Source organism: Sinocyclocheilus grahami, unplaced genomic scaffold (assembly GCF_001515645.1).
Source record: "Sinocyclocheilus grahami isolate Dianchi unplaced genomic scaffold, SAMN03320097.WGS_v1.1 scaffold8.1, whole genome shotgun sequence".
Lineage (NCBI taxonomy): Eukaryota > Metazoa > Chordata > Actinopteri > Cypriniformes > Cyprinidae > Sinocyclocheilus > Sinocyclocheilus grahami.
Window position 1 is genome coordinate 986,038 of NW_015505187.1, and position 21,112 is coordinate 1,007,149.

Genomic DNA, 21,112 nt, shown 5'->3' on the forward strand with positions numbered 1-21,112 from the left:
GCTGACTGTAGTTAAATTAAAAAACAAAACATGCCTGTTCATCAAGCACACCCACTGTCTCCTCTAATAATGTTGTATAGCAGTCTCTCTCACACACACACACACCCTCTCCCCGAGGTGAAGATCAGAGAGGAGGAACAGGATGCACACCTGCTTCACTTACTTTGGCTGCGCGTTAGCTCACTAATACTACATTGATTGCGCTGGCCCAGTATTCGGAAAGCGAGTGCAGAGTGAGAAATTGTGCGCTAATTTATGGATGGTAATTATGATAATTATTCAGTGGGCTCTGGGATCACGGGGCAATAAATGCCACTAACGCGACTGTTTCACCTCCCAGTGGGGCATTCAGGAATGCAGTACTGTCAATGCATATGCAGATCACATTCAGCTCAAATCTCAGAGCGAGAATTTATAATTACGGAGAATCATTCAGCGCTGATTTTATATGCTCATCTGGTTTGGGAAATACAATCACATTGAGTGACACAGACTGTTGATCTACGAGGATCTCGGAGTGAATCTCATGTCACTTGTCAAGAACGTGTTCAAATCCAATTCTCATTACCATAATGTGCAACACTGTCATAATATGGGCTTAAAATACATAAAAAAATATAATGGTTACACTTTATTTTGATAGTCCACTTTAGACATTCAATTAATTATAAGTAATTTTGCAACTACATGTGAACTAATTCTCATTAATTTGCAACTACATGTCTACTAACTCTCAGAGTAGACTGTTTGGTTAGGTTTAGGGTTAGTAGAATAAGTTGACATATAGTCAGTATGTTGTATGTTGTGGACCCATCAAAATAAAGTGTTAGAAGATATTAAGCAGACAGTCCACTAATACTCTAATGACTGCTAGTTGACATGTAGACGCAAAATTACTTACTGTTAGTTGAATTTCTAAAGTGGATTATCAAAATAAAGTGTTACCAATATAATATGATTGAATTTAATCTTAAATATATTTTTATTGTTTCTACAAATTGAGAAAATAAAATACAGTAAATAAAATTGTAGTGAACCTATTAATATCGCTTCTATATAAATATCACTAAATACCTATTAATATGCTTTTTGATATTACAGTAACGCAGTGGTTCTCAACCAGGGGCCTCAACAAACTTGTCAAGGTGACGTAATTTATTTAATTATAATAAAGAAAATCTAACTTAATTAAAATGCTAAAACACAAACACACACACAAAAGAAAAAAAATAAGATGTAAACTTAAATCATGTTTATTTCCTCCCTCAATAATTATTATTTTTACTGAAGAACATACAGAATCAGACTCTTGAATCACGGTTTCTGCAGGATTTTTAAGATCAAATTTAAGACCTTTTTTAAGACCTGCACAAATAAAATTAATACCATATGAGTGGGGTAGGGCAATGTAGTACCATATTAAACTGTAGAATTACTGTAAAAAGCATAATTTACAGTTCAGATACAAGTTCACAAAAACAAAGTTTTATAAAATAATACATTTTACATTTCAGCCTTTAAGCCATTGTTAAGAAAATGGATGAGTCAGAAGTATTAATTATGATATTAATTTAAACAATTATTATCAATAAATTATTATATCAATTAAATAACAAATTAGGGGTGTGCGATATTGACAAAAACCGATACCTCGACAATATTCTGGGATTTTATCTATAATGATAATTAAACAATATTTTGCTGAGTGTGTAACTGTGCTGATATCTTAAGGACTACCATGGACAGCTGACTCCTGATTTTTTTTTTTATATATTCTTCATATTGTGTGGTCAGTGCACAGCAGTGACAGAAATTAAAAATTTCCAACAAGTTTTATGGGCATTTTTACCTTTAAGCCATTTTTTTCTAAAAGTGTGCACCATCTTTTGAGTCAAATTCTTGCATTTGGGTTGTTACCAAGCAAATTAAATCAGTATCAACAAAATGTATCTTTGCAATGCAGAGGAGAAACAGAAGCTGCATTAGAAGTGTCATTTAGATGCATTTACACACTGTTTAATGCACCCCTGCGGGACATTAAATACTTTAACCTGCAATTACAAATGCATAAATAATGTTTTGATATTTTAAACATAAAACATTAAAAACTGATGTTTGAACTTATTAAAAAAATAAAAAGGTACCTTAAATGTGAAATTAAAACCGCCAGTAGGTGGCAGCAAGTCACTGTTAATAAGTGAGTCATTGCGATTGAACCGAATCATTTAAACGGTTCATTCATTCAGGAACAAAACAGCATCCTGTTGCTCAGAGACGCAAAACAGCGCTGTGGCTGTGTTTGAAAAGATTTTTGTTGGAGAACATTTTTTTTTTTAATTTTTAAAACTGGAAATATGGTGTCTAAAATTCAAGTCTCTTAATATTAACTACTTGTTTATTGAACTGTTGCATAAAATCAATATCAAAATCAATTTGTAATCATGCTTGCTTTTGGAGAAAAAAAACGTCACTCTTCGAGTTATATTAACTATATGAAATGATATAAACATATTTTCTGCCCCATATGTCAAATTATGTGATCATTCTTAATGCATTTTAATAGACTGATTCATGCAGTGAAAGAACGCACTCTAAATGCACACGCGCACTAGTCTAACCTACTACACTTCATCACCTAATGTATGCGTGAACTCTGTAGGTGTGTTTTGTGTTTGCTTTTCGCCATATACTCATAATATCAAATCGCACATTGTTAAAACAACAATTACGATATTATCGCAGACCATACATATCGCACACCCCTATGTTTACATTTTTATAATGCATTGTCTTCTTATCGATCCACCAGTTCACATTTAAAGCTCCGCGTGTTTGCCACTTGACAGATAAAGAAAAAAAACATGGGTCGATTTTCGCATTGGTCTGAACTCAGAAGAAAATGCTCATTCATTCTCCGACAGCAGGTGGAGCGTTTGGTAGAAATATAACTGTTTCCCCGATAACGGCAGAACACAAAGCAGCGCAGCACCGGACTTTGAATGTGCAGTGCTCATGTGTATTCAATGAAATGATAAGAATTTTGAAGTTTAATCATCACATTCAGCCATATCGCAATTCTGGTTTTCCGTCCTCAAATTTAAGACCTCTTGAAATCATAATTAAGACTTTCTTGTACAATTTAAGACTTTTTAAGGCCTTAAATTTGATACAACAAAATTTAAGGCTTTTTAAGATCCCGCGGAAACCCTGTTGAATATACTGAAATCATAAAATAAATCATCATCAATACATTTTAATTAAATTTATCAACACTCCCAATTTCTGTTAATAAAAATATATATAAATTAAAGCAACAGGGAGCCTTTGAGTCAAATGGTTGAGAAGAACTGCAGTAATGGAAAACGTATTTTATTTTATTTTATTGCACAGTAAAGAGAACTTGGGAATGTAGAATTTAGAAAATGTGTGTAATTTTTATAAGATGAAAATGACAAAATAAAACAATGAAAATGTATTTATTTATTTTTTTGCCTGAAATTTGACTAAAACAGGGTTTTGTACATTCGCAAAATATGAAAAACACTCCCTTGGTCATATGATTTATGATCCAATCAGAAGCTTTTACTTTTACAGTGATAAAGTCAACTTACAATGTTATAAGAGAACTGGTGTTCTTTACAAATCAATGTTCTCTTTTGACACTAGCTGCTCCACTGAGGGTGTGGATGTGAATTTGAAAGTGCACCAATAATTCAAATGAAACATAGCCTGCTTCCAAGGCTGGTTATAATACTGAGTGCCGTAAGCAGTTTATTCATCCAGATAAAGATACAGATTGAGGTGTTGAACAACCTTGATGCGTAGAGCAACACTTTATCAACATTCCTCTTGTTCGCCCTCCATCTCACACATAAACACTCACACACACACACACACACACACACACTTTCACTCACTTCAATACAACTGCCGTCTCCATGACAACGGAGGCAAAGCTGCAAGAACAGGAGCACCGCAATAACAACAACATTACCAAATATAGAGTTCCTGTTGCTAAAAAAAGGCAACAGGAACACACTCAGCAAAGGAGGAGGGGCTGCTGTTCATTACAAAATGAGACGCCTCAGAGCACAAATCAAACCGACTGCAGGGTTTAACAACACCTTTTATCCTTAAATGATCCTGTAACAAGCAAAACCAGAAGAAATCATGGGAAATTAATGGAAAAGTTCAACCAAAATGACATTTCTGTCATCATTTACCTCATTACCTGAACCTCTACAACAGAATGTTCATGCTGCTGCTGCTGCTGCTTCTTTTTTTTAAACAAAAATAGCTTCAACAAAAAGTATTCTGGACATTTTGATGTTTTTGAAAAAGGCTGCATTTATTTAATCAAAAAAATACAGTAAAAACGGTAATATTGTGAAATAGCATTACAATTTAATTTTTTTTATATTTGAGGTCGGAAGTTTGTGTTGTACGCAAGAAAGGAAGCAAACTACATTTTCAGAGAGATAAATGTTCAAGAAAAAAAAGTAAAGGAGCGTTATGAAGCTCGTGCTTCACGCTGTGTTTGTTTGTATCACACACGAAGAATTACGTGATATTAGCATCATTAGCATGACAAACTTGAAACTCAAGGGGCCGAGGGCATGAGATATGCAATCTGCATCATTTAGCTCGTCACCATTTCATCAGCGGTGTTACAGATTAATCGCCAAAGGGGTTCTCAAAATCCAGCTGGGCACATTCAATTATCTTTTATTCCTGAATTGGTATTAAAGAGAAAAAGCAGAATATGTTATGACCACAGGGCTTTGAGAGCATACAGGAAGATTTCAACAGAAGACACACGGCACAAGGTCACTGATGAGTGTGTGTGGGCTACACTTAAAGAGCCCATTAGTAATATGCGCCTATAGGCGGGTGCACAACGCGCGTACACTTTGCTTATTACACACAGGGACGCGCAGAAGCACACAAACATTTTTTAAAATGAAAAATTACACTCGCAGTGCAAACACACACACATTTGATCACACTACCAGTTAAACACTTCTTAATTTAAACTCTCTGTTTCTCACAAGTACACACCTACACACACATAAAAGGTCAATAAAAAGCAGAAAAGGTCACATCATGGTGTCATGACCCTCTTCAACCATCCGCTCTAATGGTTGAAAGTTAGTTGCTGTCACAGCTCCTCTAACACACTGCCATCAAATTTCAATTTTGAATTTTAATTTCACAACAGTTGTGAGGGAGAACTAGCAGGTCAGTGGCTGTACTGTGTGAATTCAGCCCAATGGCTGTGCTTCACATTGAGAGGCATTTTGACAGCTTTGAGTATCTCTCTCTCTTTCTCATCATGATATACTCTCTTCTAAAAGACTGATTCGTAATGTCTGTCATCAAAATAGACAAAAGCTATGTAGACGCTTAGTGCGAACATGAACGCTGTCAGTTGCAAGTCTTTGAAAATGACGCATATTTCAAATGCAGCCTGAACTTCTTTTAACTCAGAGACTTGATCTTGCGTAATTGTGTACGCATCATTTTTTTACAACTGTGTACAATTGTGTTCATAAATGTACACAACCTCTGCAAATTCTGTATAATTATATTAAAAAATAGGAAGGATCATATAGATAGATGAACATGTTTTCTCTTTCTAATCTCTATCAGCCAAGAGGAACGCAGGGAACATCATTCTCCAGCATCTCGCACTGTCAGAAAGGGCAGCGAGATTATCAGAAACACTTACAGCTAAATTAATCACAGTTGGGCTTCAACACAGATAAACTGTGCCACACACACACACAACCTAAAGCATCTAAAGATCTGTACCTGTGAACTTGTTAAAAACAGATGTGTAAGATAAAAAAGGGGCCCTACCATACATCCGGCGCAATGCGGCGCAAGGCGTTGTTTAAATAGCAAATGCATTTGCGCGCCTATTTGTGCGCCCATGGGTGTGCTGGTCTGAAAACGAGGTGTGTTCAGGCGCATTGCTGACGCATTGCTATTCTGAGGCAACTGAAATAAACTGCGCCATTGACCAACAAAAACCTGGTCTAAAGTCTGGCTCAATATTTTTTCTTTGTTATTTAAAGAGCCCATTAGTAATATGCGCCTATAGGCGGGTGCACAACGCGCGTACACTTTGCTTATTACACACAGGGACGCGCAGAAGCACACAAACATTTTTTAAAATGAAAAATTACATTCCGCAATGTAAATAGTGCTCTCGCCCGTCATGGCGCGAGAGCAACTGGCTTTTAAAGAGAATGGGAGATGACACTCTGATTGGTTTATTGCACGTTATGCCCAAAAAACACCCTTTACTCATTAAGAGAATAGGGACAACCCGTTTAGACCGGGCGCGCCAACCGTTTTCCCGTCGTTAAATTAGCCAAATGGATTCGGACACGCCCTGAGTGCACCTGCGCCATGCACTTTAGACCATGCGCTTAGATCGTTAAAATAGGGCCCAAGGACTTCTTGTGGTCATTTAACAGGTTATTTTTCTGTTTTCTGATCTGAATATCAGAGATATTTGTTATTCAAATCAGTTTAGCCAAATGCCACTAAATTTACATTGAAGTTGACTGAACAGGCTTAAACCAGTTATGACAGGTTTATATTGTGTTTCTCTTTCCTGCAACCTGAGTGAGAAAGCACACACATGAGAATAAAGTCACGCAGTAATAGCTCAGCTGTATTACAGTGGTTGTGTTTGTGTGTGTGTGTGTGTGTGTGTGTGTGTGTGTATGTGTGAATATAGCTGATAAAGCATCAAGAGGATTTTCTGTCCCCACTACAGCTCAAGAGCTCCTACTGTCCACATTCAAGCACACAAAAGAACACATTTCACTGTCATTCTGCTTTTCTACAAAGGCTAATTAAATGTTTAACAAATTGAATTATGCATTGTCCTCTGCCAGGCAGATGCAGATCAAGAATCAATTCTTGACCAAAAAGTTAAACAGAGATTAAATCAGGTAAAACAATTGTTGTAATGTCTGAAAACACATTTTCAAATAATACACTACAGCTCTGCTCCAAGACCTACTGTAGTAAGCTGTCTGCTGTCTGCATAGACAGCTACCTTCTAAGGCAGCATCTTAACCAAAATAAAACCTCATAAGTGATCCACATTCAAAATGCTCTATTTAATGCTTAAAAGGGGATTCTTGCTAATTCTACTGGGATCAAATCATTCCAATTAACATGTTACTAAGCTAACTAACCAAAACCCTAATAATATGCATAAACTACATAGCAGATACAAATATTAAGTTATATGATTTAGTTTTGGATTAAATAGATTAAATCTTGTATATTGTATTGATCACTAAGTGTGTTGCAGTGCTTTCTGGGAGAGTTTTCATCACAAATGTTTCTTGAATGATTGTGCCTTAGATTTTTACTAAAAGAAAGCATAATAATTTTGCAGTCATTAGGTAGGCAGCTCCCTTGTTTTTAGAATAGAGCTTTTATCTGCAGAATAGAATAGAATAGAATGTCTTACGACTGCATGCCTATGCTGCCTAAAACATCTATCGAGGATCATCACTATGTTGGAACTGACTTTATATATGTAATTAGAATAGAACAGAAAAGAACAGAATGTCTATTTGTCTTATGAATGTGTGCCAATAAAAATTGCTGCCTAATATGCTGCCTAAAAATGCTGTCTAGGCGGACAGCTCACTAGATTGTGGAAAATAACTTTTATGTAGAATAGAATAGAGTTGTCTTATGACTGTGTTTCTATGCAGCCTAAAAATTATGCATTTTGTTTAATAGAACTTATATATAGAATAGAATAGAATATTTGCCACATTATTCTGGCTAGTTTATTTTTTCAAGCAGCTTGCAGTATATAAAGTCACAATAGAAGGAGCAGAATTTTAAATTAAAGTGAAGATCTCCATATAGTAACCTGAGGTTAGGTTTCTTGCTAAATGAGGACAGCTCAATGACCAGCCCTTTCAGGGTTTGAACCTACAACTTTTCAGTTACAAGCTCAGGTTATTAACCCCTGGGTGACTTCTCCTTATGAACAGACACTTCATCAATGGTGCCTTATGTTGAGATTTAAATGCAGCTAGATGCAAATGATCGCTCATCAGTCTCTTCCTTTCTCCCAGGGGAACCAGAGGCACACCTGAATGGGCCATAGAGCTTATGATTAAACAGACATGACTAGACTCCTCTCCGCTTGTGCATAGAGCAAATGAGGAGCTCAATTGGCCCATCAGTGTTCCGGAGACCTCATCAGCTCTGATGGAAGTCCACTTTAGTGATCATGAGTGCTGTGTGATGATTTAGCTACCACTAATACAGACTGCTGTGTCATGCATGCAGAGTTTTGATGCCATGTAGCGCAACAGGTTTTAAAACCCACATTGATTGGAAATCAGATTTCATTTGGTACATTTGCATACATAGCTTGGCGGCGGGTTCTATTTTGCGATAGTGACCATCTGGTTGTAGATTAGCATTATTTTGAAGTTTTTTGCAGAAAAGATAATGACAAATAAAAAGGCATAAAATAAGAGAGAGTCACATGTGACTTATTCACCACCAGTTGAAGATAGACTGCACTTAGCAGCACTAAAGCGCAGTTTGAAATGAAGAAAATAATTAAATCAATCTTTAGGAAAGTGCACTGCACACGTCATGTGCCCAACTGGAGCATTGCAGAGTTTGTTGTTGAAGACAGTGGGGGAGAATGTACACAGTTGTGTCTCTTTCTAATCCTACGGGCGCTCAGCATGCAGACAACATTGCCCAAAAGAGGGCCAGCTCAGATAAACGAGGGATTGTGGTTGACTGAAAAGAGGACAAACATGACTCTTATAGGATGCACTGAGCACTCTGATGGGGAAGAAAAAGGGCCCATTCACACTCTTCTAAGAGAATAATAAGTCACAAACACAGAGCATGAAACCAACAGAGAGAAAGAGACTTTGCAGAAAAGAGACAACATCATACACAGTGGCCTCAAATAGATAACCTAAGCCACAGTTACAAACATATGAATTTCACATGCATTAAATAGAAAATATTTAACCAAGTGGCAACTGTAAACAAACGATGCTAGAGCTTTTCTCGGAACTCATTTGACTATTCCTAGTCATATTATCTGGTCCCAATTGGTATTATTTATTCAATAACCACCTGCAATCCCGTTAAACCAGGCCCTATCTACATTAATATAGCACTAGATAGAGCCTAATTTGCAAAGGTAAGCGCTACTCTCATAAATAAATGTGCCACTATTGCCACACACAGAAAGCAGGCAGTAAACAGAATTGAGTTTTTAAAAAAAAGATGTTTATGAACATTTTATAGCAATCCTGGCAGCAGTAATTCATCGAATGCTGATGAAATGGATAAAGACAATTGTGCCATGTAAACTTTATTCAGCAGTTTTTCAGCGGGTATTTGTGCTGTTACATGATATATCCATATTTCTTTTAAGCGCATGAATTGTAGCATATTGTTAATGAATTATCTTCTATAAACTAAAAAAATCTGTTGCAGGATGAATTTTTAATTAGATGAATTAGGATGAATTAGAAACTGCTTACAAATTTCAGAAATAATAAACTGCAACTAACACGCTGAATTAAACGTGACGTTTTAGAGTAGAATTTTTTTTTTTTACATTCTATATTTTGTAATTTAGAATTATAAATAACAATTAATATTACTAGAATTATGTTTTATTTACAACTTTACAATGTACATTTTGTAATGTATAATTAATGTACATTTATTAATAATTAATATAATTTATAATTAATATTAATTTATTATCTACATTATTTTTTTTTATAAATATTTTGCTTAGTGTGCTTCTGTAATTATTATTTGTTAATAAATGCCACTTGGTTTGATAATGCAATTACTTTCAAGCTTGATCTTACTATACTGTAACTGATGCTAATCAAATAAAACCCCTCAAGTTTGAAGAATGAGTGAAAATGATGGCGGCTTGGGACAATTGCATATCAAAGCATGAAGAGAATCCGCCCGTCGGGCATGTGCATATTTATAATAGCCGTATAAATAAGATGAAGAATGCTCAGTATCTTAGTGTAGATGTAAGACAGTACTGCTCTTGTGTGTGTGTGTGTGTGTGTGTGACTCCCACACACAGATGCTGCGATAGTTACAGCCAGACTATGTTTTATCTAAAAGAGCACCATTAACCTTGAGAGCAGAACAACATAATAGACTGTGTGTGCATGTGTGTTCCTGAGTGTGCGTGCGTGTGTGTGTACCTGGGGGCGGATGACTCTCTCGATGTTCCTCAGGGCCGTATCAGGTGAAGGAGGCGAGCAGTCAGGAGTCAGGCCTGTAGAGTCATCACCATGGTTACCTCGCTCAGTATCACTGACCGACACATGTGAGAAGTGGCCTTCGGTGAGACAAAAAACAGAGAGATTGAGATACATTGACATTAAAACCACATGATTCATACATTAAAAACAATGAGCCTGAAGTGACCTCTAGGAAAGAATTGGGTTTTTAATACAGAATTGTATTAACGCCATTGATTCTAAAGTCACTGGCCAGAAGTGCTACTTACGGGAAGTGAAAGGGCTTTTGGAAAGAAACTAAATGATGCAGAAATTCCATGAAAGCACTTCCAGCAATAGCTGGAAAAGACTCTGAAGGAGACCTTCAATGCTAATGAAATGGCTGAACACTCAGCATTTAACGCATAGGCTTTGCACCATTACCTTTAACGCTCTAAAATCCAGTGTGTGACACACAGAGGTGAAAGGTTTTATTAATATGTCAGCTTTTGTCAGTGTCGTTTAACATAGAAAATAATTTCAACTCATCCCTTAGTTTGTAAAAACAAACAAAAAAGTGTGTTGCTCTTACATTGTTATCTATGTGTGCTCCATAATGCCAATTCATACTGATGAAAAAACTCAAACTGTGCAAATGTGCGTGCACAGACTGAAGACAAGGTAGACGAAAAAAGTTCCAACGTGAGTATTTAATAAGAATCCACATAGAAGAAAGCAGCAAACACAAGAATCACCATCAGATAGCAATAAACTCCAGCCAACACCAACAAACTCCATCAGATAGAAATAAACTTTAATCAACACCAACTAACTCAATCAGATAGCAATATACTCCAACCAACACAACAAACTCCATCAGATAGCAATAAACTCCAACCAACAACAACAAACTCCATAAGATAGTAATAAACTCCAACAAACACCAAGAAAATCCATCAGATAGCAATAAACTCCAACCAACATCCACAAACTCCATCAGATAGTAATAACCTCCAACCAACACCTACACAAACCAACAAACTTCATCAGACACCAGCAAACTCCATCAGATACCAATAAATTTCAACCAACACCAACAAAATCCATCAGATAGCAATAAAATCCATCCAACACCAACACACTTCATCAGACACCAACAAACTCCATCAGACACTATTAAACTCCAGTCAGCACAAACAAACTCCATCAGATACCAATAAATTCCAACCAGCACCAACAAATACCAACAAACTCCAACCAACAAAATCAAACACCAAACTCAGCCATGTTGGTAAATAATGATTACAAATAGTTTCAAGACATTTGGTGACATCTTTCTGGTGACAGATGACAATACCAAAAAACACCATAATGTTATTGTTTTCGGAGATATACCAGCGTAGTTACATGATATTCTTGAATTACCTTACAAATACCATGATGCATGAATATGGCAAACATTCAGCTCAATGGTTTTACCATCTGACACCATTACTGTACCATGGTATCACTATTGTACTTTTTAAGGGAAGCATGCCTTGTACAAAGTCATAACTTCTTTTGTATTGTTCTCAATCCTATGAGAAAACAACTATTACCAATATAATTATAATTAACAATGTTGGTAACAAGATCTCATCCCTCAGATAAGTACAACATGCTGTGTGTGTGTCTGTGTATGTGTGTTTTGGTTTCAAGAAACATAATCTGAAAATAGCACGTGTTCTGTACATTATCGTCTGAGCAGATTTCCCTAGAGTGGGATCACTCTCTGTGAATGAGGGATGAAACAGAGGAAAAGAGAAAGAAAGAGAGCAGAACGAGGTTAAGGGTGGGTTACATCTGACTCCTCCACCAAATTACTGAGAAAAACCTTTTCCATCAATCACACACAGCTCATACTGTGTGAAAGCCATGCTGTTCAGAAACGGTAACTTCATCCCTTTAGGTGCAATCTCTGTTTCTCCAGTCCTGCATGAAGGAATGCATAAAACAGTATGGCATGATTATGTTAGCTCTAAATGAGTGACTACCAAGTGAGTCAATAAGCCCTACAGCATCCATGCGGACTAAATCAGAGACAAATCCAAGCTGCATTCATTTATTCAACACCCTCCTCATCTTCCTTTCCTTCTGTTTTTCAAATCAGTTGATTGCCAACTAAAAGGCAGGAGATGAGCAACAAGATTTGCCATAGTCAAAACACTAGTGACTTAAAGCGAAAAGCATAATTTTCCCCTGTATTCCACCGTAACAGTAAACAAGCAGGTAATTAGGCAATAAAACACATCAAATCCAAGCATGCACATATGTTTACTTAGGGATACAACAGTCCCCAAAAGCAATCTTAATCTGACAAACAAAATAAAAAAATAAAAAAAGATTTATATTAATTTATTCACCTTTATCATCAGGGTCATTGCAACCTTGTATAATTTTCTTCTATTGAACACAAAAGGAACATTTTGAATACTCCATGTAGAATCAGAGCTTTCCAGATTCAAAAATGATCAAAAAGCACCATAAATATATTATAAAAATAGTTCAAATTATAGATTGGTTCCTCATACTATAGTGCTATGTGGCAACAGACTGAAATTTAAGTCATCATTCACTGAACATCTTCGTCTCCAGTGAGTTGCAAACAGATTATTGATTCAGTGAGTCTGTGAAGTCAAGAAGCAGATCAATCAGTCTGTGAGTGAAATCAGACCATTCACTGTGAAAAAAGGTGCTGCAAGTAGTTATAACATCTTCTAATTTATTGAGATAACTTAAGTTTCCAACTTAAGTATACTAAAGTTAACTGAATGTACGATTTTAAATCACTTACTTCTTTATGTTAAAACAGCACATTATTACTTATTTTAACGTCCAGATTTATGGAAGCCCATTTCCGCCATAGAATAAAAAATTTTAAAAGGTAACTGAGTTTTTATCTTACAATTCTGGCTTCTTATCTCACAACTGTGAGAAATAAACTTGCAATTGTGAGAAAAAAAAGTCACAATTGTGAGATATACACTCGCAATTCTGAGAAAAGTCACAATGCAAGATAAACTTGCAATTATTTTTTTCGCAATTGTGAATAAATTAATATCACGCAATACTGACTTTATAACTCACAAATGCGAGTTTGTATTCTGTAATTCTGAGAAAAAAAGTGAGAACTGCGAGTTTTTATCTCGCAATTCTGACTTCAAACTCAATTGTGAGTTTATATCTCACAATTCTGAGAAAAAATTCTGAATCCCGAGTTTATTTCTCACAATTCTGACTTTATAACTCAATTGCGAGTTTATATCTCACAATTCTGAGAAAAAAAATCAGAATTGCGAGTTTATTTCTCACAATTTTGTAGATGTAAACTTGCAATTGCGAGAAAAATAGCCAGAATTGTGAGCCCTCCAGGAGAGCTGGGATTTTAAATAAATAATGACTTGCATTTCTATTCTCTTGAAGATATAGAGTGCACAAATTATATGAACCACTTTCGTAATTTAGCAGATTTTTTTAACCTTTTGTAGAAGTGATATTTTAGTATTTATATATTATAATAGTATTTATTAATATTTTTTATTTATTAATAGTTTAATATTTTCTATTTCGCTTTAGTTTACTTTTATAGCAGCTTTAGTTTTAGTCATTTTAGTACATTTCTAATTTTCGTTCCTTAAGTTTTTTATCTAATATTTATATTTTATTGCATCTTTATTTCAATTACCAAAAAACATTTTTAGTTTTAGTTTAGTTTTAGCAACATTGTTCTGGAGTTTGACAGTCCCAGTCCTCATTCACTTCCATTATACTGAATAGAGCCAGGATATTCTTCAAAATATCACCTTGTGTTAAAAGGAACAACATATATTTGCATTTCATGCATTTTCAGAACAACCTAAGGGTGGGTAAATAAGTTGTACTTATAACTAACTTTATATAAAAACAATAGATGACTCTGGTATGTCCTCATTTAGTTAGCTAGATAAATGCAAGTCTGGGAAAGACAATGAAAGAAACCATCTGCGTTAAAGCCATTTAAACAGGCCTTGGGTAATCATAGATCATGCTTGATGGTGTTTGTTCCTGTCTTCGCAAACATTTGAAACCTTAGCATGTTTCACAATAAACCCACCACTGTGGCTCAGAGATAAGACACACTCTTTGCTGAATATTTCAGACTTCACCTCACTCATACGCAAGTACTTTAACCAACATATGTCAGCCTTATAGACTGACACTGAAATTGCATGATAAAATGATATTCTGTATTCATGGTGAACGCTGAGCAGACTAATGAATTACAGAAATACCATTAAGTCAGTTGGGTCCACACGGATACACACTTCTACACACAGCTCATTTTTTCCCTTCTAACACCAGTGTCATGAATACTGACGAGCTTGGTTCCTCTAGTATGCAAATGATGGCGGAATATTCATGAACCACTAAACTGAGCGGCGTTAATAATTGAAACAAAATGGCAGACTCGATTGTCGCTTGCACACACGCTTATATTTGTACTTTCTTTATTGATGCCTGTCAGAGTCCCATTTAAAACAATGTTCGCGGTGGATCAAAACACTCGTCCTCGCTGGGGGGATCGTACGAGTGCATGTGAGAAAGAGAGATCCTAACGGAGCTGGTGGGAAAGAGTGTGACTGTCAAAACTGCTCGCAGCTGTTTTTGTGATAACAGCGGGTGGATCTGTGACTGCGGTAGGAAGCTCAGTAGGGCTTGACCCTGTTGGTAATGGGGAGGAAGCCGGGGATGAACTTGACTTGTGTTTTACTCTTCCAGCCATTAGCCATTAACCTCTCTGAGCTGCGGTACTGAGGGAGAAATGAGGCATGTAGGAGCCATGGGAACACAAAGACTCTCCAGACACAGATGCTGAAAGATTAGCAGGCCATTACTCCAACTGCACAGAAATACGGATATCCAAACACATTATTATGTGCAGTTTTGGTGGCACAACTAGCAAATTTAATGATGCAACTGCCTTTATATATAAATTGAATTTAATGTATGTTGAATTTATTTATATTGTATTTATGCCCATGTCTTCATTCACCCCACCACATTGGTCAAAGCACTGATTCAGTATTTCAGTATTTTCATCTCAGTACTTTTTGTTCATGCAATCAAAGTCACTGTGACCTGGTGACCAAAACAGCTTGGTTACCAACAAAATAACTTATTTTTTTGTTCTACAAAAGAAAGTAAGCCATTCAGGTTTGAAACGACATGAGGGTGAGTAAATGATGACAGAATTTATTTCTTTACATTTTTTAATAAATGAAATTATACTCTAAAAAAGAAACTAAAACTACCAGCAGGCGGCAGTAAATGTCTTTATGAGTCTTTCATTCATTCGGCTGATTCATTCAGGAATGAAGTAAACTCTAACTCTCTATGAATGGGCCTTTGAATCATTGGTTTACATAAGGGGTGTCAAACATACGGCCCGCGGGCCGAACACGGCCCACAGAGGTGTCCAATCCGGCCCGCAGGATGATTTAAACAATATTATAAAATAATAAATAAAACACAATTTAGAAAATTAAATTGTGTATTCGCTACAATATTTTACTTTAAATTTAAAGCGGAACAAATGGCTCATTTATTTACGTTGATATTACGCCTCGGGATTCGGGACACCTAACATGTGCGTTTTAAAGCGGCGCCAGAATCTCGAGCAGCACGAGGATAATTTGATGATAGCTGCGTTGTAACTAATTCATAAAGACAATCACTAGCTTAGTTTCTAAACGAATCAGCCGTTTTGAATGAATGAGTTAATGGATCACTCATTAAGACGAAGACTTGCTGCCACCTACGGGCAGCTTTAGTGTCATATTTATTTATCCATGACAGGCTTAAACCAACCAAGGTGCTATCTCAAAAACACACAAAATATGGTAATTATCACTATCAAAAAAATAAAATAAAAAAAATAAATTTTGTGTCAATATTGCACACCCCTAAAATAACCAAGCATCATCTTAAAAAAAAAAAGTTGTCCTAGATTTTTTTTAATTATTATATTGTAGTTTGTATGGTTAATATTAATGTAATTGTGAGCAAACTAGGGTTTAACAAAAGGTAATTCGGCCCACACAAGGGGATATTTTCTCCGATCCGGCCCTCAACCTTAAATGAGTTTGACACCCCTGGTTTACATGATTCGTTGAAAACGCGGATTCATTCAAACACCGCTACGCAATTAATAGCGATTAATCACGATTAATCCCACCTAACATTACTGTTTTTAAATATACTTTTATATTGCAATAATTTCACATTCAATCTTCAAATTAATGTAGAAACAAAGATATTTTTTAATGGTATCTTTTTTTATTACTGAAGGCGAGTATGACTGATACCGATACTATGTCTCTATGAAATTGTTTTTTTCTCTATTTAACCACTGACTATAGCCATACAACATTACAGTATAATTGAGAGCTATCAATTACATTTATTATCTTTTAAAAATAACTTCTAATTTAAGTGAACTTAAAACAATCTTCATATAAACCCATTATAATAAATGTCATATTTACCTGTACCCTTCAGCAAGTAGAAAGTATACAGAAATGTAATAAAGTTATCAAACACTAAATTCTAAATTAAATATAGATGAATCCTATAAGTTACAAAAGCTATTGATTGCCTCTTTTTCTTTTGTTCTTTGATTAACAGACATAACAGCAGCTGGGTTAGTATGTTATTTTGGCTGCTTTAAGAGCTGCTGTTTCTGATCACTCACCCAGCCACATCAAAGTATTGAAACAAAAATTATTTGTTAATATTTATGCCCACTTTGTCTTCTTTCACACCACCATCAACTCACCAATTATTTTTTACATATTTGGATAAACACTTAAAAGAAAAACACATACATATGATTTGCTGAGATATGTTAATGTTGGATAAGAGTGGACTGGAGACAGCTGAACTACTGTAATCTGAGGCCTTACATTAGGATCATCACATGCCCGTAATTGAGCACGACTTGCTCATTTAAGTCAAAAAAAAAGAGGAAGAAGAAAAGGAGGGGACAGGCAGAAGATAGGGACACAGAAGAGATAAATAAACAGGAAAAGACACACCAAAGCAGATGTAACGGGACTTATGCTGAGCCACGGTTTGATTCTTTCCACCTAAATCCTGTTTTTGACAAGCTGTCATTTAATAAATCCTCAGCAAATCCCACACAGTCAGTCTGATCGTGCAACATAACACAATATTGTTGCAAAAGCTGGGTGGAAATGGTAACCTAGATGACACCTAACAGCCAGTTAACTAGTTTCCCACCTTGTTTCCTTTTGCCTGTTGAGTTTAAAAGTTAGCTTTCATGTTCATTCTCAATGATACTTTTCATTTTAAACACATATTGCTTTAGTCTTACCAAACATTTCACAACCACTTTGTTGGTTGCAAGTCATTATTTACCAGTCATGGTTAACATTCTTGCACAGACTCACACAGGATATGACCTAGAGAGGTGAACTATGAGCACATATTTCTGTTTCTCTTATTACTTGCACATTCAACTGTGACAGAAATGAGAAAAACTGCAAAATTCGCCTTTAGGCAACATGAAATCAAAATGCACTCTAAAGATTTGTCCTTGGAGACCATGAATTCATTCAACCCAACACAGTGATTATCCCGTCATAACGGTGATGTGCAAGCATCTCTATTTATTCTCGGATATACCGGTGTGAGTGTTTTGATTGGTCCTGTGCTTTCCTGCAGTGTTGACTATAATCAGGCAGAGAAAAGAGTCCTGCAAGCTGTGATTTCATGCTTGTGGAGATATAGAGAAGCCAAAAATAGAGCTGGTCAAAATCCACAAATCTTCACGCAAACATCAGCACAAGCACCAACAGAGGGTTACAGTACAGAAACACAGGAAATAGTTTTATAAAACACACACACACACACACACACACACAGATGAAGTGAAGTCCCGCAGGACTGTGCTGCTACATTAATAGAGTCATCTGCGAGATAAACAGCGACTTCGGCTGCATCAGGTGTGAATCACTGGCCTACAGGCAACACGGCTCACTGCGTCTCCATGACAACTTGCAGGTGACTCACCAACCTCTCTGGGTAAGGCTAAAGCTGTTTCCACGACAACCCTAACCCTTACCGCAGGAATGATACCAGAGGAAAGAACTGCGGCATCCCAGCACTACACTCACCTACCTAAACACTACCACAAGAGGAGGAGGAGGAGGGGGTGCCATGGTGCCCAATGTTCTTATTGGTCTAAAAATAAAGCATGGACAGCTGTTTTGTGAAGTATTTCTAATGTGCTATAATATAATATGTTAGAATATCCCCAGTAAAAAAGTTACATATTTAAAATACATTTATTTCATACTACGAATAGTTCAAAACGATTAACATACTGACATATCGATATACTTACTGATATAAAAATTATAATTAAACTTTATTTGAAGTACTACTTGTGCACAATGTACATTTCTTAATATTAAGCCTAAATGTAATTTAATGTCACTGTTGATGAGGACTGAATGATCTTTGAACAATATCGGTTTTTAAATGCAAGATATTTAAAGTATACTAGCAATAGTTCCACTTTAGCACAATCAAATATACTTCAGTATATCTTTAGTTGAACTTCAGCACTATTACAGCATAATTAAAGTATATTCAGTACAAAATTAGTTGTTCAAATTTAGCAGACTTTAAGTATACCAGTTTAGTATACTAAGGGTGAGTTGCACCAACAAGGATTAATTTAAGCAAAGTTTAGAGCTAATCAAGGATTTGTTGATCTGGGTTTTATTTTAAATCGAGTTGTGTTGCACCACTTAATTTTAAACACAGATTAACAAATCAGGGATTAGAATTTTAACCTGTGATTAAAACCTCCATCTACAATTAATTTTCTCCGCCATGATGGATTCGTCATTGCAATTAAACAGCAACAATGTTAATATTCATTCATTATCCTTCTTTGCTGACTACCAAACTCTCTTTCTGACATAAGTTGCTCTTGTCGATAAAGGAAATAAACTTGTAAAATATCTGCCATTTTAATAAACTAGAGAGACCATTATTCAAACGGCCGATCAAGCAAGTGACGAATATATTTAGGCAGTGCATACAGATTTCATAATCTTGGAAATATATTTATAGTATCAATTAATGGAGTATATCTTATGACAAAACAACCGAGATAAGAGAAAGCAACTGGCATGATTCACGAACCTCCGCTCGTGACAGTGGCGCTCTGTCCATTTGATCACCGCCCAGCAGAATGCGCGGATCGGGCGTGGGAAACGAGAGGATCTATCACTAACGCTCACTTCATCATCACCCCTGCCGTTAAATGCTATACAGTATAGACCTATTTCTGTTTTCTTTTCTTTGTCTTACGCCATGCACCGAGATGATTGACGTATTCACATCCCGGACTCGATAGCAGACGCAAGTTTACTATGGGTTACCAAGACCCTCACAATCTAGAACACTGGCTCAGTGCGCTTTAATCTGAATTTTTATTTGTAATAAACACCTCTCCGAGACCTCACAACACACCCTCTGTTTTCTTTGTTTAATTGTAGGTGAACTTTATTTCATTTAAACCTCCTCACCTGTAAATTTAAAATTAATCCCTAATTGAGATTTAAATCTGAGTTTAAAGTTATGGAGCAACAGGATTAAAGTTAATCTATTTTAAATATAAATTAAATCCAGGATCAAGATGATGGTTTAAATGTAAACCTGCTTATTTTTAAACAAGGTTTAAAGTTTGGTGCAACAGAATTACTAGATAAACCTTGATTTAATCTAGATTTAAGATTAATCCTTATTGGTGCAACCCACCCTAATAGTACAAATGCAGGGTATTTTTATTAAGTACATAAATATGTAAATGTATTTGTAGTATACTTAGCATGAAATAAATTACATTTTAGTATATTTATTTTTCACTAGGGATAAGTTATAATGTCCAACTCAGTTCCTGGAGGGGCACTTTCCACTGTCTAAACATAATTTAATACACCTGAACCAACTAATGATCGTCTTCAGGATTACTATAAACGTTCAGGCAGGTGTTTTAGAGCTGGTTGGAGCTACACGTGATAATATAATATAATATAATATAATAAGAAATGGTTTGTGAAGCATTTATACATATTTAGACAATAATAACAATAATAATAATTATTATTATTATTGTATACATTGTAAAATTAGTAGATTGTGAGAAGAGCAAAAATAAGTCATAATCATAAATATTTACACATTATATTTTTACTTTTATTATAAATTAGTATGATTATTATTATTATTATTATTATTAAGAAGAAGAAGAAGAATGATATTATTATTATTAGAAGTAGTAATAGTATGTATAGTATGTAAAATGTATTTTGTAAATATGAACAAATTTTGATTTTGATGGCTGCAACACACTCCAAAAAAGTTGGGACAGAGGCATGTTTAACGCTGTGTCACATCAACGGTCCTTTTAATTACAATGTTTAATTGTTTAGGAATTGAGGATACTAATTGCAAAAGTTCTGCAAACTAAATGTTTGTCCAATCTCGCTTGAAACAAGACTTCAGATGCTCAGCAGTCTGTGATTGTTGTTGTACGATTCTCCTTCTCATAATGAGCCATACATTTAGGAGACAGGAGACAGATCTGCTGGCCAGTCTAGCACATTCACTCTGTCTCTATGAAACCACGCTGTTGTAGCACATGCAGAATGAGAGCTTGCATTGTCTTGATATAATAACCGTGGACTTCCCATGAAGACATCATCTTGATGGCAGTATACATC

General features: G+C 35.6%; 1 protein-coding gene across 5 annotated transcripts in view; it reads right to left on the reverse strand.

Annotated features, from left to right (window-relative positions):
* The window catches only part of anks1b (ankyrin repeat and sterile alpha motif domain containing 1B), a 207,248-nt gene that overhangs the window by 74,117 nt on the left and 112,019 nt on the right, over positions 1-21,112 (reverse strand). For all 5 annotated transcript variants that reach the window (XM_016278922.1, XM_016278944.1, XM_016278938.1 and 2 more), the window contains exon 11: positions 10,260-10,396. In XM_016278922.1, the coding sequence (XP_016134408.1) occupies positions 10,260-10,396 (137 nt within the window). The remainder of the gene's footprint in view (positions 1-10,259; positions 10,397-21,112) is intronic.